At 49.3% G+C, this 27,376-nt stretch overlaps 1 protein-coding gene across 7 annotated transcripts in view; it reads right to left on the bottom strand.

Annotated features, from left to right (window-relative positions):
• Myo18a (myosin XVIIIA) overlaps positions 1-27,376 on the bottom strand; it is a 100,566-nt gene that overhangs the window by 48,405 nt on the left and 24,785 nt on the right. For 3 of the 7 annotated variants that reach the window (XM_028759290.1, XM_028759285.1, XM_028759287.1), the window contains one exon: positions 445-480. The exons of 3 other annotated variants lie outside the window; for them this stretch is intronic. In XM_028759290.1, coding sequence (XP_028615123.1) covers positions 445-480 — 36 coding nt within the window. Of the gene's footprint in view, positions 1-444; positions 481-14,605; positions 14,688-27,376 lie in introns of those variants that run through there. One more of the 7 variants, XM_028759292.1, reaches the window with a different exon arrangement.

The following is a 27,376-nucleotide window of genomic DNA, read 5'->3' on the forward strand; positions in this document are numbered from 1 at the left end:
CTTTTCCAAATCACATGAACCAAGTGAAACTTTTGTCCTGAGTGAGCGTGTTCTATAGCCATGGAGACAAGGAAGGGTCATGGCCTGAGAACAAGTTTCTCACACTGACCAGGAGGTGGAGATAGAGACCATCTCATCTTCAGACTGGGGTTAAGGAGAAGAAAGGTCTTTTTGTTGCTTTCCTACCCAGAGTGATCAGGGCAGCAGCACCCGGGCTCCAGTGGCTGAGAGGCAAAGCTGGGGCCACGAAGTTCCCCAAAGGCCACAGCGGCACCATCTCAGCTTCCCCTGGGTACCCCAAAACAAAGTGGGAACCTAGAGGGAAAGAGGCCTTACACTCCAGCAGGAGGCCCGAGCACAGACGCCAGCCCAGGTGCAGGGTGGGGGTGGTGGGTTGTCACTGGAGAAAGCAGAGGGCTCCTGGGTGGGGCAGGAGCACCCTACCTGGCTGTGGGCAGGAGAGGCGGCCTCGGGGTCCAGCTACCAGCAGCAAGCAAAGAGAGAAAGAGAAAAAGGTGAAGACAGGTGGAGACCACTGCAGGTCCCCTCCAAAAGACACCCCTAGACTCATGAGCCAGCACTCTGTTCCCATTCAGAGTGGGAATCAAGAGCACTTGCCCGGGATTGGGCTGCTGGCTAGGCAAGAGAGGCCAGACCTCGACAGGAGAGGTTCTTGTTATCATCAGACCCTACAGAAGGAAGGCTTTTGTGGGTCATTTCTTGTGGCACACAGGCATCTTGACACTCTGTCTCTAGCCAGTCTGTCCTGGACTGGCTATTCAGTCCACCCTGGATTAATCTTGCTCTCCCACACCCCTGGTAGGCCAGGTCACAACATCCAACGCCTGCCTCCCTCATCCTCCTGTTTTCTCTCCGCCCCCAGGGTACCAGCTTCCCTATGGCTACCAGACACCAATGCTGTCTGTCCTCTCTAAACACAAGTCCAGAGGTGCCACTCCCCATGCCAAGGGCTATGTTTCAGAGCTAGCACAAGGGAACTGACAGCCTAAATCTAAGTCACATTCTTCGAGCCCCCATTGCACCATGTTCCACACCTGGGCAGGCACAGTGATCACACTGTAAGCAGAGGTATCGTTCCACCCAGCTCGAACCCTAGCTACCTGTCAAGTACCCAACCCTTGAGACAGACTTGTCAGTTACACTAAATTCTGGTTACTTAAAGCCCTCCAAAGCCTTTCTGGCAGAAATGGGAGCCAGGAAAGCCTTGGACATTGCTTGTTAGAAATGAGAAGGGTTAATATTCACATGGGACTAGACACGGGACATCAAAATGTGAAACACTGATTCCTGCCTTGCCATACACCAGGCCCTCCCACCAATAAGCATCCTCAGAGTAGGAGACCAGGGTTTGGGAAGGAGACTGGACCCCCAGCTAGGAAGGGCCTCTGTGTGGTCACAGGGCCCTGGGCTGTCTGGAGTATCAATATTCCATAGAGTTCAGCCTCAGCTTTCCTTCCTTCAACCAAAGAGCCATTGTGAAGGTTCACAGACAGCCAGGGAGTTCCCTTCTAACACACACGCACACACACACACATAGACACACACACACACACACACACACACACACACACAGCCTAGCCAACGGCTTTGGGAAGAATAAGGCCAGGGATTGGGAGCCCTACACACATGGGAGGTGGCATTAATTACAGAAGCTGTGAAGATCCTCTCAAGTCGCTGGTGTGCCTCCTCTGCAGGACTCAGCCGGACCTCGGGGTCAGCTCCTGTCTAAAGGTTAAACCACTATTAGTTCTGGCCCAGGGGACAGTGGGGGTACCACATGCCAAGGTCTTAGCACAGGAAGCCACTGGGACCCAGTGCAGAAGTGGAGCAGGGTCGGGGAGACAAGCTGAACGCCAATCTGAGTTTTAAAACTATGGTATGAAAAAGGATCGGGTGGGGAGGTCCCTGTGAGGCCTGGGGTTACTTCTTCCTACCACTCTGTCTTTGTGACCTCGAAATAACCCTAGTATCCACCCACCACCTGTGGGAAATGAACTCCAGGTCAAGACATGTCACAGCCCCCAACTCCACCCTAGTGCAAGAAGAAGGTGTGGAGAGCTGGAAGGAGAAGGCCACAGCCCAGGAGAGGTGCATGACACTCTCTGGCTACTTATAGGTTCCCCAGGGAACTAAGGTTCAGCTCCTACCCTGATCGTCATGCCAGAAAGCCCCTGCCAACTCTTCCCTGAGGGACAGGAACACACTGCCCTGACAGAGCAGTCCTGGAGGGTGGGGAAGGGTAGCAGCTGGCTTTCTTCTACATCCTGCAATACCCAGGAAGAATGGGGGCAAGACAGCTTCCAGGAAAGATGGCTACCAAGAGGAAGCACCCAGTGAGTGCCTCAAGGTCCCTCAGGCTGTGTCCTGGCACCCACCTCATTCCTCTCCTTCTAGCTACAGGAAATCTGAGAAAGCTCATGGAAACGGAGTCAAAGTTAATGTCGCTCCCAACACACACATCCTACAGGACCTCAGCAGGACACGCAAGGTGGAGGAGCTTGAAAAGAACTGACTCTACCTCAGGACCAGCCAAGGAGCCAACACCTGTGAAGCTGGGGCAGTGCAGCTACAAAGGGACTCACTGTGCCTACCTGCCACCCAGGCCAGGCCTGCAGAAAGCAGTGATGGCATTAGTGACTGTCATCAGCGTCACTGTCGTTCTACCATCGTGGGTACCTGGTGCCAGGGAGCAGGTTCGGCACACAACCTGTATCATATCTAATCAGCACAGCCACCATGTGTCACTGGCATCACTCCTTGTTTGTAATTCAAAACTCCAAAGAATCCCCCAAACAAAAGATTTTTCTTAATTATTCTGGTGGCAAAAGCCACATTGATCTTTTATAATCCTGAAGTGAGACTATTCATGGGTTTGCTTTGGACATAGTCACACAAGGTGGTTACAGGTAGCTACTTGTATGTATACCATAAATCACTCTAAGATATAAAAATGACTAATTCCCAGTACTTAAGGCTTCACAGAAGGGACTAAGGACCTACATTATAACTCCCCGCTTGACAGACAGGCCCTTGGTGACGGACCTTGCTGAAGTCTCCCAGGGGTGAGACTGAGGATGTGAGCCTGGACCACATAACTTAAGAAACCTGTTTCCACCCTGTGCTCATCTGCCAAGACTCAGGGTTTGACTTTCATGGAAAGGCCTGCAGCATGCTGGTTAGCAGCTCCCCTCTCAGCAGCCAGGCCAGAGTCCAGGCCGTCACTCATTCTGGCACAAGGTTAATGAAAGTCATGCAGCCTCTGCCACGGGTGGGCACATAGCCCTGAGCCAGCTTGGATCATGCAAGGCTCCTTTAGGCTTGAGGAAGCCACCATGAGGGTGCAAAGCCTTCCAGTGAGAGTAGTGAGGGGCATAGGTTAGTGGCACACTCTGGTACCTCCTGCTGCACATCAGAGGCTGGTGTCTTGGCCTGCTGCTCTCCAGAGGGGTTCAACTTTGGGCCAGCCAAGTTTGGGTCAGCCAGCTCTTGTGCTGGGGCTGGGGAGCACTGCTTATTTGGGGTTTCAGGCTTGGCTGGGGATCCTGCCTTCTTTGGGGAGTCCACCATGTCTGGAGAGCCTGATTTTCCAGAGGAGGCTGGCTCCTGGCTGGGGGCCTTCTCCCCTTTCCCAGGAGGCTGCTTGCTGCGGGACTTGTGGTCCTTGCCTCGGCCCCTAGACATCAGACTGCGTAGGCCCACAGAGAGCTCGTCCTTGGCTGCCTCCTTCTTTGCTTCAGGCTTTGGTGGAGCAGGAGGCGGCGGCGGCGGTGGGGGGGGCTTGGGACTAGAGGCTGCCTTTTCTCCCTTCTTGCCGCGAGCTGGGTGCTCAGGGGACTTGGCTCCTCGGCCTGGAGGCTCCTTGGCATTCCCGGGCTCCTCACCAGGCAGCACCTTGCTGACCACCTTTCTCACTGCATTCGCCACCCGCTTCCGGGACAGCCCTTGGGCCTCTTCATTTGGGCCCTCAGCTGAGGCAGCCCCTAGGCCATTCATAGTGAGCGTGGGTTTGGGACTCTTGGCTGTCTGGGAAGTCTCTGAGGGTACCGGGCTGGTGGCAGACTGAGGACTTCTAGGTGGAGCACTGCTGTCCTTACAGCTGGTCTCTAGCTACAGTCACATAAATACAGGTGGACATGAGTAGCAACCCCACAGCCCTACTCATGTCATGCACACAGGGTGAAAAGGGGTGTGGCCTTGAGCCCCAAGACAGATCTTCCATTTGCCCACCAAACAACACACGGATCCAAAAGCTCCCTTCTCTCCCTAGCAATCCTCTTTCCACCTTCTAGAGTCTAGACATCTAGACAGAACAACTGCATCAAAAACCTTGGCTTCTCTTTCTCACAGATCACCCTGCTGCCACCCCCAGAAGGTGTGACAGGCACTGAAAACATTAACACACGGGGCTCCGAGGCCCACGAGCACCTTAGAACTACTGTCTTTATGTCAGAGTAGCAACCAAGGCTCAATGCACCCACACCCCATTCCCCCATAGCCTGTAGAGCTGGAAGGTAAGGAGGTCAAGCCTTGGGTAGTAGGTCGGTTCCTATCACCAGTCCCAGGCCTATCTCCTCAGGACTCCCTGCCTTCATCATCCCTACTTCATCATTCAGTTCTCTAGGGGATCAGACCCATAGCCTGATCACCCTAAAGGAAGAAATTGACCAGGTACTCCTCTTGAGTCAAGCTTCTCCCCCAACCCAGCTCCTCTGGTCGGTAGCCACTGCCTCCCCTTCACCTACACTCTAAGGAGCTTCAGAGGCCCAGTGCTGGCATCATTTCCTTCCTGCAAACTTCTCATGAGTTAAGAGACTTCCCAGAGGGCTTGTGTGGAATGATGGGAGGAAGGCAACTCGAAATCACAAAGGGTTAAGCAATCCACCAGCCACAGCTGCACTCCCTGGGGAGCAGGGGCCTGGCTCAGCTGGGTAGCTACCAGTCTCTGAGCATCCAAGAGCTGCCTGGTGTTATGCTGGCACTCTTCATCTAGGGTACCCACTCCCACCCTGACGCTCTGCCAGGAACTGTCTGGGGTAGCAAGAGGCTGCTACTAGGAGGGCCACGCTGGCTAATGATAGGGCAGTTTCCTGCAAAGCTAACCACACAGCCTGTGGTGGGAGGCGGGGTCAGTTCAGGAGCTGACCAGACAGTGACTTGCTACTCCCTGAGCTGTATAACCCAGTCCTCGATCCCCTGAGCCACCGTGATTCCTGATCACACCACACCACTGTGAAGGGCTGGCTGACATGCCTGTTTACAGACCTGATACATGCAGAGGGCGACTCATCTTCTGAGCACAGCTGAGTCAGGGGCCTTAGTCCAGGCCTCTGCTCTAGGGAAGTTCTACTGAGGGGGTAAAGAGGGAGGGCTGGAGGCTGGCTCTTCTTCAGCTTCTTAGGCCAAGAGTATTGGGTGGCATGACATGGAACTGTGGAGCTGGCCATAGCCCCAACTGCCAGGCCCTCCTCCTTTCCCATTCCTGACTTCCTTCCCATCCCCCACAAGTATAGCTGAGTGCACGATAGTAATTGCTAACACATACACTGTATTTTGCCTGCTAGACACTCTCCTAAGCACTTTACATGTTAGAAAGAAAGAGAAAGAAAGAAAATCTGGGCTACTCTGAGGCCCTACACATCTCAAACACATCCCTTTGAAATCACAGGTTAGCCTTGACCTTCTGGGATCATTTATAGTTCCAAAGGAAGCCACAGGCACGGCTAATCAGTCACCTAAGGAAGTGGGGACAGCAAGGACAGTTTGCCCATCCTGAAAATGTCTGAATCCTCTCTTGGACACACAGCTCAGAAGATAGCTTCCCTCTCGCCCTATAAGAGTTCAGCTTTATTCAGGGTCTCTGTCCCAAGGTGATAGGGTCTGGGGACACTGTGGTCTGTGGGCACAAAGGTTGTACACAGAGCAGCTGAGGGGTGGGGTGGAAGTGCCAGCAGCAGCTGCCTTGAATCCCTCTATCCCTCTGTGTCCTTGTCTTGGGCCACCCAGTGCAGACTGAAAAATCCCAACAGCTGAGCTTTCATTTGGCCTGTGCTCCCTGACCTGAGAGTTTACCCACACTGCCTGCTCCCAAAGGTTCAAGAAACCAAACCTGAAAGTAATCAACTAAAGGGGCTTGAGGTGGACAACAGAGGGTAGGCCCCAAGGCACCTTAGCTTCCCTCCCCACTTTTTAAACCCAAAATGGTGCTACACACACTGTACTTTCCACCCCATTGCTGACATTCCCTCTAACCATACTGGCAACACTGACAGGAACAAGACCAACCCACCAGTCATACATGTGTGTGCGCGCGCGCACACACACACACACACACACACTTCAGGGAAGCACTTACAGCCCCTTCCTCTTTGCCTGGAGGGCCGGGTTTTGGCACACCTTTGTCCTCCTCTTTAACCTGAGGGAGCAGATAGAGAAGTCACTGGCAGGTCAAAGCTGGAAGAAAAAGATCTAGGGGCCTTCTCTCCCTGAGAAGCAGAGCAGGGCTAGGGTTGGGGCTAGAGTCTGAGCAAGACATCTCTTTTCCTGAGATTGAAACTGCCCAGAGACAGCATTATAAGAACTAAGAGTCTCTATGAAAGTAAAATCCAAGGACGCTGGGGGCTTGGTAGCCAGCCCACTGGAGTTGTCAGAAGTCCACCACATCATGATCTCAGGGTCACAGAATTGCCATTCATGCAGATGAGGCAAGGAACCCCAAGGTAAGGTGAGGTGTGGAGGAGTGAGAGATGCCTGGCTGGGGTGGGGGTTCGTGCTACAGCCAGAGCCTGCAGCCTGAGACAGAAGGTGCAGAGTCAGGGGAAACAGCAGATGCTGTCACTGTCTGGGAAAGGGCTGGTGATGTGGACTCTGAAGGCTTTTCCAGTGCAGAGTCAAGCTGGGAACGCACTCCGAGGGGCTGGGCCCCAATGTCAGAAGAGCCCGCTCTCCTAGCACCTCTGCCTCCTAAGCCCAGGCAGTCTGAGGAAACTTAATGTTCCTTCCTTCCCCAGGCAACTAGCTCTGTTCCTAAGCCCACAGCATCCTTAGCAGGCCGTCCCTTCCCTGTACAGTAGGAAGACAGGAGCCCAGGAGGAAGCCCTGACTTCTAATGGAAAACATTCTTAGCAACATCTAGAGTCAATTATCTAATAGAGAGCTGGGGCTGTTCATTTTCAACCAAGGTCCATGGTCAATTTTGAGCTCTAATTAGCAGCATCTGGATACTGTCCAGCATGATGACCACTGCAGTATTGAAGCTACGTCCTGTCTATGGAGCATATTCAATGGGCCTGGGGTTCAGTTAGCTCTCACTGACATGGACAAGACAAGGGAAGATGGCAAAGGCTCGCAGAGGAAACCTTCCTACTTCGGAAGCTGCGGTCTGTGCAGAGAAGGGAAAGGGAGGCCCATACATATATATGCAGGGTGGCTAGGTCTCTACCTGCCGTCCTCCTCAGCAAGGGCTGCCATCCCTCCCCACGGGGATCACACCATGCATCAGCCCCTAGGCACACAGGTTAGAGGATATTAAGTATTTCCAAAGCACAGACACTCTCATTAGTGCACACCGTGCTGTTAGCTTGACTTCACATATGGCCCGGATTCTAAGTTCACTCTGAGTTCCTCATCAGCTCCAAATCTGTCCTTCCTCCAGTACCCTGTGTCTGGGGTCCCAAATGGCTGTCCAAGGTGAGGCATTGGAAATACTGGTTGCCCCCCCAAAGTGTCTGGGACACTGGGCTCAGGTATGAGCTCAGCTCTGGATTTAGCTTCAGGCTGACTCACGCCCTCCCCGCCTCCCTAAAGCTTCTGGCTGTGTAGGTCATTGTCCAGCCAGAGACTGTGCATAGGCACAAAGGCATGCCCAAGTCTGCCACAGCCTGGATTACTTTCTGGAGCTATCTGCCAACTGGCCTGTTGTCCCCACTAGCATCTCCCCTCTTATACCCACCTCATTCCCCAGACTTGGGGAATCTGAGCTCCACAGGCACCAGGACTGAGCCTTCCCCAGAACCCCACAGTCCCAGTGGTAAGTCTGAGCTACAGGCTGTGGAAGGGTGTGGAGGGATTAACTTGGAGAGGCACCAGCGGCACAAAAGGCAGCTCAGCTTACCAGAGGTGGAGCTCAGGGAAGAGAGTGACTCAGCACAGAAGCCATCAAGACAGAAAAGGGCTCCCCAGCCACTGGTCATTCTCCCTGCACCCCCAAATGCACACACATGCCCAAATCTAGCGTCACCATGCTGAGCATGTAAGAGAACCAAGATTTTGAAATCCAACTTCCCTTTTGCTCCCAGAAGGCAAATCTCGATGAAAAGGCCATGGTGCTGGAGGCAGCCTGTACCCCAAGTCGGAGAAGAAATAGGGATGGGGCCTCTCAGGAGCTCAGAGTCTTCCTAAAGGCCAGGACCCGCTGGGACGAATGCTGTGGGTGACAAGAGGAAAGAGGGAAGGGAGGCTCCCAACACTCGGAAGGACTGAGAAACTGTGGGAAGAAAACGGAGGCAAGGTGGTGTTGGACAGAGACTGTCTAAACTGGGAAGCTGTGTGTCCTCAGATAAGCTACTTTACCCCTCTGGGCCTGCTTGGAGAATTGAGGACTAGACTGGTCTAGATAATGAATAAAGTCACCTCCAGATCCAGGACTGTAGGAGTCAGGGAGGGAGATGACGAGCCAGAGCCACTCATGCCCTTGAGTCTCCCAGAGGGAGACTAAGCAAGCTGCCTCAGGACCCCAGTACCCCTGCCTCCCACCTGCAACCCCAGCCGCCTGGCAGGAACAGAGGTCTGTGGAATTCCATCTTCCCTATCTGCAGGTCCTCAGCAGCAGAACCGCCCTTGCTTGGGAGAGGATTCACCAAAGAATTACTTAGATTCTATAGAACTAACCATCTGGGTTTGCCCCTATAGCTGACAGTGATAAATAAACAGTTAGGAATCAGTTTTGTTTTGAAATGCTGGGCGTGGCACCCAGGGCCTCACACACAGGAGGCAAGGGCTCCACCTATGAGCTACACCCTAACCCAATTTTTAATCTGTTGGTTTCCTTCTTAGTATCCAGTTAATATGCTACAGGTTTTAAATTTAATTGACTCATTTGGTCCTTGAACTCATGTCTACGTTTCCCTACTTGTCTAGGGAGGTCCCGTATGACCCAGAAGGACACTGGCCACTAGACATCTGGTTCACCCCTCCGCACTGGCTACTCCAGGGAGTATCACTCTGATAACATGCTGGGATCTCCCCAGAGAAAGCTGGCTTTATGCCTTGGGAGAGGACTCCCTGAATCTCTCCTCTCTTTGTTCAGCTTTTTGGGACCAGGAGCAGGCCATCTTTATTTAATATGGAACAGAGAAGTAACTCTGGCCCCAGAGCTGATGGCAATGCTTCTGTAGCCATGACTCCAGATGTGAAAACACATTTCTCCCAGAGCTGGAGACTTGCTGTGGATCAAGGGCTCCCAGAGAAAAGGACTCTTGTCCCAGACTGACACATTTCTGCCCCAGTAACTTCAGCCATTTTCAGCAGTAACTACTGAATAAGGAATGTCTCCATTGGAATAGACTCTATACAAAGTATTTAACATAAATTTCCCTAATTATCTATTCATTCTTCCTTTCATCCATTCATTCATTCTTCCATTCACTTATTTGTACATGGGTGTGGGTGTATTCATTCATGCAGAAAAGTGCAGAGGCCAGAGGTTAACATCAGGATGCCTTTCTCAGTCACGTCTCCACCTTATTTTTATTACATTTATTTATATGTGTCTGTGCATGCATATGCACACACACATGCACCATGGTGTGTGTATGATTAGAGGATAACTGGCAGACTCGTTTCTCTCCAACCATGTGAGTCCTGAGGAACTTCCTCAGGCTGTTAGACTGGGGAGCGCTGACTGAGCCACTGAGCCAACTCTCCAGCCCTTCCACTTAATGTCTGAGGCAGAGTCTGTCAATGGATCCAAAGCTCACTTTTCTGACTAGTCTAGCTGGCTGACAACTCCCGTCTGTCTCCACTGTCCAGAGGTGGGTTACAGGTACACATCTGTCTCCACTGTCCAGTGGTGGGTTACAGGTACACATTGCCTGCCACATGAGTGCTTGGAATGCAAACTTAGTCCTTACGCTTATACAGCGGTTGCCTAAGGAGCCATCTTCTCAGCCTAACTTACTTTATTATTTATTTAGTTTTTCTTTTGAGACAGGGTCTTGCTATATAGCCCAGGCTGGCCTAGAATTCATTATATAGACCAGGTTTGCCTTGCTGTGATCACCTTGCCTTAGCCCTCCTGGGTGCTGAAATTACACATATATGTACACCATACCCAGCTAACCCGGATTTTCTAATGTAATCATCTGACATGGGATCATTATTTTATTTCGCTGATGAGGAAAAAGAATTCTGAAAGCTATTATGTCACCAAGATGATATACGGTAGGGCTTGGATTTTGTTCCTTTTAGGGGGCTGGTTTTTGTTTTGTTTTGAGACAGGATCGCATACTGCCTATGCCTGCTTCAATAACATGTGCAGCCAAAGACGACCATGAACTCTTGATCCTCCTGCCTCCACTTCCTAAGTGGAGCTTGGATTTAAACTAAAGTTGGTCCAACTCCAAAGCCTATAACTCCTCCTTCACTGTCTTCTCTTCCTCCGTGTTGAGCCCCAGGAGATCTGGCTCAAGCCAGAGTGCACAGGCAGGCAGTGAGGCACTTGTGTCAAATTTTTCCAAACTGAGTTTCTGAACCGACAAAAGGTAGACTCCAGTATGTCCCCATCACCTTCTGGGACCCTGCCATCTCTCTCCCTGTGTCACTTCTGACCTCTTTCCTCGCTTGGAAGAATGGGAAGGAAAACCACCCCTGAGCACTTCACCCCTCACACTCCTCGTGGCAACCGGCTTACAGAGAAGGACAAGAGAGCACTGTTGAGCGGCTCCTCAGTCAGGTGGCAGAGCTGGCATTCGCAGCCAGGAGGGGTCTTGGTAACTATGGCATCCCCTGACTGGGATTTACTCCTGGCCAGGACTCTTCTTACCCATCACACCACTAGGCTTTGACAAGTTGTCAGACATTTGACAATAGAGGACAGGAGTGGAGGCAGGGTTCTGGGCCCAAAGCTTTGCCCCATACACACTAGAGAGAATAAGCCTTGTCCATCCTGATTCTCAGAGATGTGACACTAACAAGAGATATACGACTTCCAAACTTAGCACCAGTAAATAGATAGCAAACTCGGGGCCATGGGACCAGGATGAGGAAGGCAGGGACATGCATCCTCTCTGGGCCTGCCAGCTCATCTGCAGGAATGTATGCCCAACGAGCTGAAGTCAAGAAACAAAGAGGAAAAGAAAACCCACAAGCTCATGCAAGCACATTTTCAGAGATACACTCTACAGGACAGTCAAACGGCAAACAGCCCAAGGGACTGGAATGAGCTGGCTAGGGAAACAGTGGCTTTAGCCCAACACATGGGTATGCTGCCATGTACACCGACAAAGATGTGGACAATTAAATCATATGGAAGAGTCCACACAAAGTGACATCAATCAAGAAGAATGAGAACATAAATAGCATGCAAATGGTGATCATAATAATTTTGTAAACGTTGTAAATTAAACACAATAGACACACTTGCTATTTATTTTGCTGTGCAGTTGTTACTTACTGCTTGTTTTTATTGTAAAGATGGCTAAATAGTCAATAAAAAAGGGAAAAGAAAAAAGAGATAATAGCTAGAAGCATTTGTTTTCAAAGAGGAGAAATCTGCTGAGGCACTGTCTACCCTCGGGCCCCAAAGGCGCCTGTCACTCAGGGAGACAAGGCTGGGATTTACCCTCCCCCAGGGTCAACACCCGCAACCCTCCCTTAGCTACCACAGTACACTGTGTTAAGGAAAGGGGAGATGGGGCTGGAGAGATGGCTCAGCGGTTTAGAGCACTGGCTGCTCTCCAGAGGACCTAGCTTCAATTCCCAGCACCCACATGGTGGTTCACAAGCATCTGTAACTCCCGATCCAGCAGATGTGACAGTCTCTCACACAGATATACATGCCGGCAAAACGTCAATGCATAAAAAAAAAAAATCTCAAAAAAGAAAAAGAAGGAAGAGAGAGGAGAGAGGAGGAGAGAGGAGGGGGGGGGGAGGGAAGAGAGAAAAAGGAAAAGAAAGAAATAGAGAGTTCAAAGACCCTGAGGATAATCCTACCCACTGGGCAGCCCCCCAGGCCAGGAATGCCCAGCCTGGACAGATGTTGTTAAGTGTTATGTGTCTAAGCCAGACATCCAAGCCCCAAAAGCAGCAAGTAACTCCAAGACAGAGACTGTGTACAGGGAACCGAAATGCCATCACTGGCGGCGGTAAGTTTCTAGCCTGTTGCCCTGTGCCAACACTGCCAATGCTCTTCCCTCTTCATCCCCATTTCAAGGCACAAAAAGGAGCTCTCAGGAGACTCTCCCCTTGACAACCTCACCCTGGCACCCACTTATCTGAGGAACAGGGAAGGGAAGAAAGAACAGCAGCAATGGCAGTAACTTCTTTGCAGTGCTGGGAATCAAACCCAGTGCCTCACCATGCTAGACGAGCCATCCGCCACTGAGCAGCAGAGCCAGCTAACAGTACATCTTTATTGAGCATCTTCATGGTGTTAGGCACTGTGCTCAGCCCCTAACAAGCACTGTCTCATTTGATGCTCACAACATCTCTTTGAAGTAGGCACCAGCAAGGGTCTTGCTTTACAAATGAGCAAAGGAAGACCCAGAAGATCACATGACTTTGCTATGGCCTCATGATAGCAAGTGACAGATCTAAAATGCACACTCAGATCTGCCCTTTTCCAAGCCTTTAGGGCTTACTTTACGGGAACGTGGTCAGCTCTCCCCACCTTGTTCACCTAGACCGTGGGCCTTCCACACCAGTGGCAACAGCTCGGGTAGAAAGCAGTAGTTTCCATGGTTCTCCACTCGTGACCACTCTACAAAGCTGCTTGGAAAGAGGGGAGTTCTGAAGGAAAGGGCCTGAAGGCCACACTGCCAGCCAAAGGAGGAGAGGAAGAAGACCTGGCCCTCGGAGACAGCCTCTAGCAGAGCCCTCCCCCACAGCGGGGCGGAACAGAAAGCAGCAGAGAACCCTGGGCCACTGCCCACCCGCCTGGAGGAAGCAGGTGCCATGGGACAGCTTCCTGCCGCCGCAGTGGCAGAAGGGCCAGGGTTTCCTCGGACGGGCAGCCAGGCCTGCTGGAGGCCTCCCCTTTCTGAGGACACTCAAGGCTCCTCTGCAGGGCACTTTGCCATTCGCTAGTGCCATTTCCTATGGCCCTGAATCTGTGGCAGATAAGGTGCTGGTGGCCTGGGTATGCAGGATGGGGTGGGGAGCAGGCTAGAGCAGGAAGCACCCAACTCCCGGAGTGAAGAGTTCCCTCTGGTACCACCCTGCTCTGCCCCCACACACCTCCACAGCAGTGCCAGTTTGGCAGCTGGGACAGGGCAGGTCTTCAGGCAGAGAGAGATACAAACGTTATGGGCACATCTCAGGCTTCTGATACACCTCCGCACCAGGCCAGCTCACACTCTGCCAACTGCTGACTCCATCGAAAGCCTTACCCTTGGTGGCTGGAGGAGCAGAGGGGACGGCCTGGGAGGCAGCTATGCCTCTCCTCACTTGCTTTTTGAAGGAACTTACTTCTCTGGAATAATTTGCTAAAAGAGAGTCATGGGCTGGCAAGGTAGTTCAGTAGGGAAAGAGGCTTGTTGATAAAGCCTGAGGACCTGAGTTCGGTCCTCAGAGCTCACACAGTGGAAGGAGAGAACTAACTCCCACAAGTTGTCCTCTGACCTCCACACACAAGCCAAGGCACACAGGGGTATGTACACACACACACACACTCAAACCAAGGCACACAGGGGTGGGCGCGCACACACATACACATACAAACACAAATGACTAAAGATAAGTTTTCCTTAAATTAAGATAAAGAGGCTCACAGACAGGGCATCTCTGAGATGCCATGTGTGTCTCTTCTAAGTATCCTGGGCATGGGAATGGAAGAGGCCATGCTGGGTTCTTCTTGAGGACAGACAGTAAGAAGATTCCAGCCAACCACAAGGACCAGCCCCTGTCAAGGCCATCTTTCCCATCTAGTCCAGAGTAAGAGGGCAGAGGGGGCTACCATACCAGCCCAAAGCAGGACCAGAATCTCCAAAGACATGCCTGAGTTCCTAGGTTCTGGAAGAAATAAAAGCTTCCTGGCAGACATCACTGTGGGGAAGGCGTGCCTCAGTCTGTGGGGTGGTGGAGGCAGCCCCAGGAAACTGAGGTTTAGAAGATGGTTTCCCACCAAAACTCCCCAAATCATGAGTCAGACCCAGAATGTGCCTTGCCTCTTAGGGGCTCTGAGGCAGCTGGGGCCATGTACTGCCCTTTCAACCAAGTGACTGAGAGAGGAGCCCCAAGGCAGCTCCACCTCTTCCTCTCCACCTACTTCTGCCACATCTGGGGAAATAACAGGGTGCCTTCCTTTCCTAAATGAGGAAACATCGTGGGGAGGCCGGGACATTTCCGGGGTTGGGGTCAGAAGGACACTCACCCGCATGGCTTGGCCTGGAGCAGCCCAGAGCAAGAAGTCTCCTCTCTCTGCTGCTCCGTTAGCAGCTCAGAATAGCACAGGCTGCAGCCCCGCCCCTGGTCCCCTCCCTCTCCCAGGCCCCTCCCGCTGCAGCTGCCCAGCCCTGCCAGAACTATAGAGACAGCAGAGGCCAGAGGACTGCGGGTACCAGGTATGTCCACAGTCAGAGAGCAACGGGGTCTGGGTAGGAGGGAGAAGAAGCTCTTCAAATAAGGGCATGGGCTGGGGACAGACAGTGTCCTGGGGTTAGGGACAGGAGACAGGAAGGGTGGCACTTTCCTTCTGACACACACTCAGGCTCCTGGACAGCTGAGCTGATATGGCCCCTAAAAATAGCAAAGGAATTTGAGACCTGCAGCCCCCGGCCCCACAGGCCAAGATTGAGACTAGCACATGCACGCTCACATACACACACATAACAGCATGCGTGAACTCAATCACAGCACAGTGTACTTTTCAATCCTACGCCTAACTATGCCATCTAAGTACTGTATAGAGACACTAACACTACATTCAATGTGACATGCGGGGCCACACACACTAGGCCCAGGCAGCAACCTCACAGCAATCCTGTAAGGTCCAGCAAGAGCAGAGACCCACAAGAACAGCCTGAGTGCAGCCTCCTGCTGCTGCCTCATTAGAATAGAGGCCTGGGAGACATGCAGAGAATCAGTGCTCTCCCTCATCCACATTTCCTTCTCCCACACACCAGCCAGCTGCTGCACAGGCAGAGGAGAGTGTGGTGGGTGGGGAGGGGTGGGAAGCCCTCAGCCCTGCAAACGGAGGGAACTGGGGGTGTCTGGCCAGTGAACAATGCTTGTCAGTGAAGAACTTGTGTTCCTTGTTAGAAACCCCGGCCTGGCTCGAGCTAACACTACCAGAGATAGCCTGGGTGCTGGGAGAAAGACAGCAATGAGGGAAAAGACACGGCCTGCCAAGTGTCTGTGGAAAATGGAGACAGTCATTGCTTCCTTCTTCCTTTCCAGGGAGGGAGGGATTGGAAAAACCCAAGCTCATCACCCACATGGTCAGTTCTAAGCACCCGTGGTCCTGTAGCTATTACATTCTCAGGGAAGAGAATGATAAGAACTGCCCAGAAGGACCAAACCCAGCTCTCCTTTTATTTATTTGTTTTTATTTCTGAGACAGAGTTTCTCTGTATAGCCGTGGGTGTCCTGGAACTCATACTGTAGACCAGGCTGGCCTTGAACTCAGAGATCTGCCTGCCTTTGCCTCATGACTGCTAGTATCAAAGGTGCGCACCACCACTGCTAGGTCTCTCTGATCTTTCTACATGACACTGTACAAGTCACCTAGTCTTACCATCCCCCCCCCACATGCATACCCATACACAGGCTGTCAGGAAACATACCTCTCTGCTTTCTAGGGAAGTGGTACCTCTTCCTAGGGAGGTCCCCTAGTCCTCCTAGGACAATGCAACTGTCAAAGGTTCCTTGGGTTCCCCCGAGCACAGCAATGCTCACTGAAGCCCTGAATGCTTCAGAATTCAGACTTTAGTATAGGATATAATGCCTAGACCTCCCTGTCTCCCTATCGGTTTCTGATTTAATTGGTCTGGGAAGGAGCCCTAAGCACTGGGATTTCTAAAACATCCCAGATAATTCTTTCGGTGTTTTTTGTTTTGTTTTAAATGTGTATAAATGTTTTGTTTGCATTCATGTATATATACCTCATGCATGCCAGGTGTCCAAGAAAGTCAGAAGAGCACATCAGATCTACCAGAACAGGAGTTGTAGATTGTTGCAAGCCACTACATGTGTGCTGGGAACCAAACCCACATCCTGTGCCATAAAAATGAAGGCTCTTGAACACTGAGCCCTCTCTCCAGCACTGGTTTTGGCTTTTTGTGAAACAGTCCCACTTTATGGCCCAGGCTGACTTGGAACTCATTATATAACCCAGGTCACTTTGAACCCTCAATGAATCCTACTGCCTCCGCCTCCCAAATGCTGGGATTGCAGACATACGCCACCATGCTTAGTATGCTGTTTTGTTTTTGAGAGAATCTGGATAAGCAGTTCAGACTGGCTTTGAGTTTGGGATCCTCCTGTCTCAGGCTCTTGAAGCTGGGATTACAGGTGTGTGCCCCCAAGCCAGGTTCCTGGTGATTCTGGCTTAAGCCAAGGCACTGAGGTAGGCATAAAGCCTAGTAGTAATGTGCCCAACTATTGGGTGGATGGATGGATGGATAGAAGGATGAATGGAAGGATAGAAGCATGGGTGGGTGGTCTGTGTAGCCATGGACAGATGAGTTTAATTCCCTGCATCTCTACACTGAAGATTATGCTTGTACTAGTTCCCAGTCAATAAGAGGCAAGTATGGGATAGAAAAAAAAAAAGATTTAGTTCTCAAAGTTTGATCCTTGGACCAGCAGCATCCACATCAAGTGGGCACTGGCTAGAAATACTAAGGCCTCCCTCCAGCCTCTGCATCCAGAGCACTGGGGCCCAGCATTTGAGGCTCAGCCAGCCTTCTAGTAATTCTGATACACATTAAAGTCTGAGAACCACTGCTTGAAAAGACGTGTTCACAGTATGCCACGGTTAAAGATACAACCTTCAGAGCCACACTTTCTGGTTCAATCTAGGCTCTTTCACATAGTAACTGTATACAGTAATCGCTACTCTATAATTCAATTTTTTCATCAGTAAGGTAGGAGAAATAATAGTACCTATAGCATAGAGTTAGCATAGGGTAGAAGACTTAATGCATACAAAGTTCTAAAACTACTGTTCAGTGCTGGGCCTCAGAGATCGAGTATTTATTTAGCATGTTTGAGTTCCTGGGTTCCATCACCAGCACGTGAGGGAGGGCACCTATAAACAAAGTGTAAATAATAGCTGAGAAGGTGTCTCAACAAGTAATGACACTTGCTGTGTCAGCATAAGAACGTGAGTTCAAAACCCTAAAATGCACATTTTAAAAAATCTAACAATAGGAGCTGGAGAAACGGCTCCAAAGTCAAGAGTACTTCCCGCTCTTCCAGAGGAGCAGAGTTTGGATTCCAGCACACGAGTCATCACAACCATCTGTAACTCCTGTTGCTGGGGATCCAGTGCCCCCTTCTGGCTTCCGTGGGTACGCTCACACATGTGGTATATACTCACATAGACACATGCACACATACATATACATGCATGAGCACATGAGCGTACACTCACATGTATGCATGAACACAAATATGTACGTATGTGTGCTCAAGCATGCCTAGTGTGGTCATTTGTATGCCTTTAACTCCAGGACCTCTGCTCATACATATGTGCACACAACACACACAAAGGTACACAAATGCATACAAATTAAATATGTAAATTTCTACTAAAGAATGATTGAGGAAAGCCAGGTATGGTGGTGCATGCCTTTAATCCCAGCACACAGGAAGCAGAAATAAATAGATCTCTGTGAGTTTGAGACCAGCTTCATCAACATAGTGAGTTCTGGGACAGCCAGGGCTAAAAGAGATACCCTATCTCAAAACAAAAACATAAGGACTGAAGAAGACACCCACTGTCCACCTCTGGCCTACACACACACACACACACACATACACACACACACATACACACACACACACACAAGTAAAAGGGGGAAAATGTAAATACTGTTATCTTAAAAATGGGAGAAAGGAGCTGGAGAGTTGGCTCGGGGTTAAGGGCACTCTCTTGCAAAGGACCCCAGGCTTGGTCCCCACATGATGGTTGAAACCATCTGTAATTCCAACACTTTATTCTGACTCCCAAGGGCATCAGCCATGTATGTATGATGCACATACATACAAATACAATATATTGATACATATAAAATAAGAATAGAAGCCTGGCAGTGATAGTGCATACCTTTAATCCCAGAACTTGGGAGGCAGAGGCAGGTGGATCTCTTGAGTTCAAAGCCAGCCTGGTCTGCAGGGCAAGTTCCAGGACGGCCAGGGCTAGACAGAGAAATCCTATCTTGAACACATAAAATAAAAAATGAAATACAAATAAAGAATAAATAAGTTAGGTATGGTGGGGTACCTGAACTCTGAAGGCAGAGGCTTGGATCTCTGTGAGCTCAAGGGGTACCTGGTCTACAGAGTGAGTTCCAGGAGCTACACAATGAGACCCCATCTAAAATAAATAAAAAATACATAATAAATAAATCTAAAAAAAAATTAAAGCAAGGACAGAGAGGTGGCTTAGTAAAGTGCGTGCTGTATTAACATGAGGACCCGAGTTAGATCCCAGGAACCATGGAAAGATTCAGGCTCAGGAGCTGCAGAGATGGTTCAGTAGTTAAGAGTAGCTGTTCTTCAGAGGACCTGGGTTTGATTCCCAGCACCCACATGGAAGCTCATATCTGTAACTCTAGTTCCAGGGATCTCCCTTTTCTCCATGGATACAGCATGTATACAGTCCACAGACAATTGTGTAGCGAAATACCCATCAAATCAGCCAGGCAGTTGCGATGCACACCTTTGATCCCAGTGCTAGGAGGAGGGAGACAGGAAGTCCCCAGGACTTGCAGGCCTGACTCCCTTTCATTCTCTCATGTGGTCTCATTCACGTAAACTTCCCCACGTTCCCTGTCCACATGACCACCAGCCCCTCCACCTTGCCCAGCCCTCCCCGTTCCTTGATATCCACCTATAGCTCTGCCTTCTTTAAGATAACTTTCTGGGGTGTACGAAAAGATAAAATAAAAGGCCCACCCAGAAGTGTAGTGCAGAAACAAATGGATGGAGCAACAACACACCCCGGGGCTGAATCCCAGGGCAGCCTCACTCTTCCCGTCTGATCTGAGACAGAATTATTCCACTTCTTCAAGTTGCCACCACCCCCGCCCCTTACAGCAGTAAAATATGATTCTTGCCTTGTGTAGTTGTTCTGAGACTAGAAGACAGTACGTATAAGCTTATGCTTGACAAATTAAATTGTAGGTGGGAAGCACAGGATTAACATCATTTAAATTATCATTTAAAACCAGAGTGCTCAGTATCCACACCTACATACTTGGTGTGGTACTCTGTTACATATGGAGAGTCACACATTATGTAACATTACATTCTAAAGTCATCACGCAATACCAAAATTGAATACAGTCAAAGACTCCTGGGGCTGGAGAGATGGCTCACTAGTGAAGAACACTGACTGCTGCTCTTCCAGAGGACATGGGTTCAGGTCCCAACTGTCTCTAACTCCAGTCCCAGAGGATCCTATGCCCACTTCTGGCCTCCACAGACACCAAGCACACATGTGGTGCACAGATATGCATGTAGGAAAAAAACTCCCACCCACACAAAAATAGATAAATAAATCTCCTAAAGCTCCTAAGATTGTTCAGCAGGTATACAGTACCCATGGCTCTGCGTCTATAGTAATTCCTCTCTGTGCAGTTTCATGGCCTACACTTTGAGCTACCCAAGGTTAATCACGGTTTGAAAATATTAGACAACCCCAGAAATAAAGTTTTTGTAAGTTTTAAATTACACATAATTCTGAGTAGCATGATGAAATTTCCCATCATCCCACTCTTTCCTAGATATGAATCTGTACCACGAATGCCATCTGTCCAGAAGTCACTGAGTAGCTACCCTGGTTATGAGGCAGACTATCACAGGATCCTGGGGCTGTGTTCAAGGAACAATAACTCTACTTAATAATGACCTCAGAGATGAGAAGGTATTTCAGTGGTAGAATACCTGCCTAGCATGCTTAAAGCCCTCGATTCATTCACTAGTCTGTTAAATAAATAAATTCTCCCCCTAAAGCAGGAATGATAAGGCCAGAAACTCAAATACACCAGGGAGAAGCTAAAAAGTACTTCCTATAGGTGAGAACACAGTAAGACTTTTTGAAAGAGTTGACATTTACATAACCTTTCATCACACCGTATTGTTATTATTGCTGCTATTTCATTACTTACTGTTAATCTCTTACTGTGCTTAATTTATAAATTAAACTTTATCATAGGTATGCAAACAAGAAAAACACATTATTTCTAGGACTCGGTATTAGCCAAGCTTTTGGGCATTTACTATAGATCTTGAAACACATCTCCCGTGGATGAGGGGCGAACCTCTATACCATTCTATACAACCTATCTCCGTGGAAGCACAGTATACAGTGTGCACAACATATAATTATACCAAAAAAACTATTTTCAATAATCTTAGGCCAATATAATTTCTTGCACAAACATACAGCTGAACTCATTGAAGTTTAGTGTGTGTGTGCTGTGACTACAGAGCCCGTTAATGTTCTGAATGGCTATCAATTGATGCCATATGTCTAAGCCTGCTCTCCCATCAGGACCACTGTTGCCTCCTTCATTTGCCATCTGTAGAGACTGGTCCTCTAACCAGTGTCAACTCCACCTTGCATGCAAGCTGCTGGTTAGTTGCTCTACCTGTCAGGCTACAGCAAAACACACCGTCTTACCCATAGCTGGATGTTTGCTGAGATGGGCAGAAACCTGGATAAGAGAACACAGAATACACACAAGCATACAGCTTTTCCTGACTCTGCTCTGATCCTTGTCTTTCTGTCATCTGGCCACAGAGTTAAACACTGGGTGGCACTCAGAACCTAGGTTTACAACAATTATGTTGCAGACTAGAGCCAGATAAAATAGGACCTTTATACTGAGAACAGATTGATGACCTCAAGAAAACCATGTCCATCTGTCCCATGTCCATCACTCTGTAAGCAACCCCTAATAAATTCAGTTTTACTCAACAAAATAAATTTGGAGGACTGTTGCTCAGTGGTAGAGTACTTGCCTAGTGTGCTTGAAGCCCTGCATTCAAGACCCAGTATAGCCTTCCCCCCCCCCCAACCCCCGACACACACACACTTGAATAAGTCACTCTTCTGGTTGTTGGTGCTGGGTGCATATTTAATTTTATATCTTCCTAAAAGACTTAATCAAAGCTATCCTACTCTCCAACACCAAGCACACAGTAGGTATTCAACAAGCTACTGGATTTACCCAACTCATCTAGAAGGTACAATAATAAGCTGGATGGAATGTTTCCATCTCTGGAGAACTATCCTTTGAGCTGTCATGGTGGGATGTTTGTTGTGATGACCCATCACTCGCCCACTCCTGGACTCTGCTCAGAGACGAGGCATATGTGAGGATGGGTGAGTGGCATAAAGTAGTGACTTAGCTTCTGATCTCCTCCAAAAAAATGACCAACAGAGGAAAGAACAAATGGACCCCAATAGTTATAACTGAAGTAAGAATGAGCTCCTCCTGCAAGGGGCACCAACAAAGTTCTGGGAAGGTTCAGAGGATGAGAATTTCTCTTGGTGAGGGAGTCAGCCACACAGGGTAGTTTGGAGTCAGGCCATGAAAGAGAGGGGCTTTATTTGGTTTTTTGTCTATTTATTTGCAGGTGTGGGATCCCACTACAATAAGCACTTCAGGCTGGCCTCCAACTCACAGTGATCTTACTCAGCTGCACAAGTGCTGTTATTACAGATAGTTGATTTATCAGAAAATATGTAGGGTGGAAACACTAAAACTGAGGTTCTCTTTAAAACCCTTAATGAGAGCATGTTGCCCAGCCCCATTGTCCCTCGTTCCTCCTGAAGATCAAAACTCCTGTAAATAAATATGTATGTATATATGCATATATACATATATGTGTATATACCACACACATACATATACACACATACGTCAAGCGGGACATGTTGGCCCACAACTTTAGTTCCAGCATTCAGGAGACAGAGGCAGGTGGATCTCTATAATTTCCAGGCCGATCTGGTTTGCATATCCAGACCAGGCAGTGATATACAGTGAGACCCTCTCTCTAAACAAACATTTTTCATTCAGTCTATTAGGCTGAGAAGGCTTATTGGGCAAACGCACTTGCCATCAAGTTGGACAATCTGAGTTTGATCCCAGAATCCACATGATGGAGAGAAGCGAGTCCACAACTTCTCATTCATGTGTGCTGTAGCATGTTCATGCTTACACACACATACAAATAGTAAGTAAATGTGAAAGAATCGATTGGACTGCGACATGGCTCAGCAGTTAGGAACCCTGACTGCTTTTCCAGAGGACCCAGGTTCAAGTCCCAGTACCCATATGGTAGCTCACAACTATCTTTAACTCCAGTTCCAGAGGATCTGATGCTCTCACACAGACATACATGCCAGTAAAGCACCAGTGTACATAAAATAAAAATAAATTAATTATTACAAAAAGAATCTATTAACACTATTTCCATAAATGAGTACCAATTACATGTTTGTATTACTAATTTACAGTATCTAATAACATAAAACAAATGGAACTTTTGTTTAAGGAAGTTGTAGGGAGCCCTGTTTCAAGCACTTAGCCCTAAAAACTGGGGCGAGACCATATAACTTATGCTTCCTGGGTAGGAGAGCGCCAGCCACCAATCGTGTCAGGTGCACCCCATCAGAGGACTACTTCTGAGGTTCCTCAACACCAGCTTTAAACACGTATTTACAGAAAACTCCGGAGCTGGGGTGCCTCCATATTTTAATGGCACTAAGTGATCAAAAGGATCCCGAAAGGGAAGCAGCCAAACTCCTTAAAGACGCCTAGAGATGACCTCAAGAGGGTAGGGGCAGGTAAAAAGGAAACCTGTACTGTCCAAAAGTCCACACACTGGGAGCCGTCGGTGGCCAAATCGGCCTCAGACCTGACTACCGCTGTATTTCCTGTTCCGCCTAGACGCCAGCGCATGGGTGGAGCCATGTTCAGCGCATGCGCTTCGAGCTCCAGAGCCACTCCGCCCCGCAGTGCCACCAGATCCCGGCAGAGGGCAGCCTTCCCTTTCTCATGGACCTGCTGGCATAGCCAAGGCTGCAGGATTTCACCTCTGCTGGGCCCGCCCCCAGCAAGCATCCCGGGGAGCTGAGGCTTCAGGGGGGCTGCAGCAGCAAGATGGCCTCTCACTTTACCCAGGAGATGGCAAAGAAGGTGCAAAGATGAGCTAGATGCCTACATTTTTTTCATTACTGACTTATCCTCAGTACCTGAAGTAGTTCCCACACGTAGATGTTTAGTGTTTACTTATGGAATAAAGTGAATGAATGAATACTTGAGTTTATAGTTCAAAGATTCAAGCCACGCCTTGAGTTTTATAATGGAGAGCTGCCTGAGACAAGCAGTCAGTAGAGTCAGTGGACATAGGAAGGGCAGTCACAGATCTCTGTCCTGAAGACCCAAGGATGAGCACTCTGGGTCCCCTCCATTCCACCACCAGACTGCAGTTTTACACATCCAGAGGTTTGCTCAGAGCCCTGTACTAGCGCATTTTTGCCTGCTCTACCAAGAATAGGTGTCTACCCCCAAAACTGAACAGTCAGATCCTGGATGCATGGAAAGACCACCTGATTGGTGGCTCCATGGGTACTGTTTCTCTTTAGAGAGTCTCAGCCCTTGGGGATTTCCTCCAGCTCTGGGGATTTCCAAACGCCTCTGCCTTTCCAATTTCCAACAAGGCTCAAAGCCCAGGACCAGTCTTGACAGTTTCACCAGGCTCTGCCTCAAATCTCACAGAGACTTGGGGTCTGAGTCTACTAATTACACCACATTCACTGTATTCAGATCCCATCCTGTCTGGCTGACATTCGAGAACGAGCACAAGGAAGCATTGTGCTCTTTTCATATAAATGACCACTATTCTCTATTTCCACAGAAGAATAAAGGAAAACTAGCTCAAGGGTCTGCCACACTGATTTAATAAAGCCCAAGGAAGGTCTTCCAGGGTGTGAGAGCTGGCATCCTGTAGAACTCATTTGCAAAGTCACAGGGGCTCCTTCAGGCACTCTCCTCTCAGGTTCCCCTAAATAGGGGCGGGGTGGGGGTAGGGGGCACACAGATCCTGTATTTGAAGATCTGTGTGCTCACTTCTAGAGGTCTTTACTGGGCCTGTTTCTAGAACCCTTTGAAGTAACAACAAAGCCAGGCCCAGTCTTCACAGAAGCAGGAAGAGGCTTCTGCTTTGCCTACCTCGTCTCTGCCCCCGCCCCCACGTGCAGAGCCTGCCAAACCCACTGGGCATGTGAGCACCTGTGTGTTACCAAGCTGGCCGAGAGTCACACTTGGCAAGGTGGGGAAGCACTGCCACAGTGTGGTGGCACATTGCCAGGGACCTGTTGTCCCTAGGGCATCAGGATTCCAGAGTTGGTGAAGTGGAGAAACTGCCAGAGAACAAACCTTCCTTCCTAACAGGAAGGGGAAATGTCACCAGGCTCAGCCTGGAGGGGTTGGGGGGGGAGCACTCTGCAGAAGGAGATAAGACTGTAAGAACTGTTTCCCTGTCCCCACCCCACACTTCTAGGAGCCGTCTGGAGTTATAGTGCTCAATACAGTAGCCATTGGCCATGAAAGCAATTTAAGTTAAATTAAAAATACCAGGTATATTTTGTATTAAATTAAAATCAAATAAAATGTAAAGTTCTGCTTCTCTTTTGTTCAAGTCACGTTCTAAGTGTTCAGTGGCCATATGACCACAGAACATTTCTATTTCTCAGTGTGCTCTGTTGAACAGTTCTGGTCCAGGAGTTTCCCTCCACATTGCTTAAGGTCATTCTTGTCCAAGCTTCCTTCAGATGGTGTCTCTGACTTGCTGCTGTCCTCTCCCACCCCTGCCCACAGTCTGCTTACACCCTTGTCCCATGTGTGGAGCCTTGTTCCCTGGGCCTCAAAAAGAAATGGGGGAGAGGGCAGTCACAATTAGCATCCAGCCAATGAGCAGAAGCCAGCTGCCACAGGGCTGGAAGGAGACTGAAGGAAAGCCAGCCTCCACCCCAAGGCGTCCTGGCCTGGGAGAAAGCCCCTCAGTCCAGCACAATCTGTCCTTGTTTCCACAGTCTCTGGGCCAGGCACCGGGTAAGATGTCTGGAATGTAGCGGCCTGAGGGTTTCCCACCAGAGCACTGCGGGACTCACAGTCGTTGGTGGTGCCCCAGAAAGGGTCCTAAGTGAAAACTTCAAGGTTTATTTCAAGGGCAAATAAAGTCAATGAAGTTACCTTGTCCCAGGCCAGGACTTTGGCCACGGGGCAGTGAGAGCCAAATTGGACATCTCCCTCTAGACAGCCTCGTGAGACACATGAGGAAGAGGACAATGGACTCTGGGCACCTGCTGGAGTGACTCAGCTCTACTGGGTACGCAGAAGAGTGAGACAACAGAGCAGATCTGATTGCTAGCACGTTCTACCACAGGACCCGAATCTCAGGGCTTTGCTACATTAGCTAGAAAATCTACATGAGAGCAAACTCCTATGTGTGATGAGGATGACCCAGGAGATAGCAGGCAAGGGTTGCCTTTAAATTCTGCGCCTCTCTTCTTGCTTAGCCCTACTGGAGATCAGCTGCCGGGAGCAAGACAGGCATGAAGACAGGAAACAACAAAGAGCAGAGTAAGCTTGCCAACCAGAAAGCAAACAGGAGACGACCTGGGGCTCCAAGGCACTGGCACCAGACAGACAAAGAAAAATCAGCACGATTTCAAAGCTCGCATCAAACTAAAAAGAGCAGGTTGTAGCTCAGGGCAAGCCATCCATGCTCAGAGTGGCCCTGAGGAAGCTCAGGCTGCTTTCCCAGCTTCACTGGAAGGACACTGTGGGCAAAGGCACTAGCCTGAGGACATGAGTAAAGGACACACAGCTGCGCCCTTAACAGGGACAGAGCCTGCAGCACTTCTGCAGGCAGATGGTCTCCATTCCAGACACCAAGCACTTCCTGGGGTTCAGAAGTGGACTGATGGCAGCGATGCTCACTCTGGTGCCCGACATCATCCTGTCAGTCCTGGTTCTGCCTGCTACTGTTTCAGTTAGCCACAGTCAGCTGCAGTCAAAAACAACTCAATGGCAAATTCTAGAAACAAATAATTCATCAGGCTTCTCATTTACTTGGTTTTGTTTTGTTTTTTTGAAGACAGGATCTCACATAGCCCAGGCTGGCATTAAGGTTGCTATGTACTCCAGGGTGATCTTGAATTCTTGCTCCTCCCCCTCCCCTTTCTAAATGTTGAGATTCCTGGTGTCAATCATGGCATGTGGACATTTATAAATTTTATTACAATGTTCTGTTAGGATTATTTTATCTTACTGTTACTGCTAACCTCTTACTGCACCTAATTTATAAATTAAAATTTACCATAAATATCCATGTACAGGACATAGTATACACAAGGTTTTGGGCATCCACTTCAGGTCTGTTACCCTCTGAGGTGAGGGGAACTACTTTAATAGTTTTTGAAGGGCTATTAAAAGTGATTATAAATGCACTACGCCCATCGGCCCTCACGGCACTTATAAGCACCATTGTTACTCTTGTTTTATAGAAGAGGAAAATAAGGCCCAGAGAAATGAAAGAATCTGTTCAAGGTCACTCAGCTAGAGGCAATACAGCCGAAAGCCCACACATCACCCAAATATCATAATGCAGTTTAATACACACACAAAACCATACATCAGTCTTGATGTCTGGGCCCTTCCCTCTTAGCTGCCTTCCTCTTCTTCTCCCAGAAGAGCTGGGGGCGGCTCCTACAGACAGAACCAACCCCTGACCCAACCCCTATGTACATGCATCTGTTTCTACAGCAGCAGTACAGGTGGGGGGAAAGCACTACACAGGACTTTGAGAATGGGAGGGACTGAAAGAACACGTGGTACAGATTAGGTTAACCCTCCCCCTTTCTTATTCTTCTTTAATAAGTAGAGTACATTTACATTTTTTA

This window comes from Grammomys surdaster, unplaced genomic scaffold, assembly GCF_004785775.1.
Source record: "Grammomys surdaster isolate TR1022 unplaced genomic scaffold, NIH_TR_1.0 126278, whole genome shotgun sequence".
In the NCBI taxonomy this organism is placed as follows: domain Eukaryota; kingdom Metazoa; phylum Chordata; class Mammalia; order Rodentia; family Muridae; genus Grammomys; species Grammomys surdaster.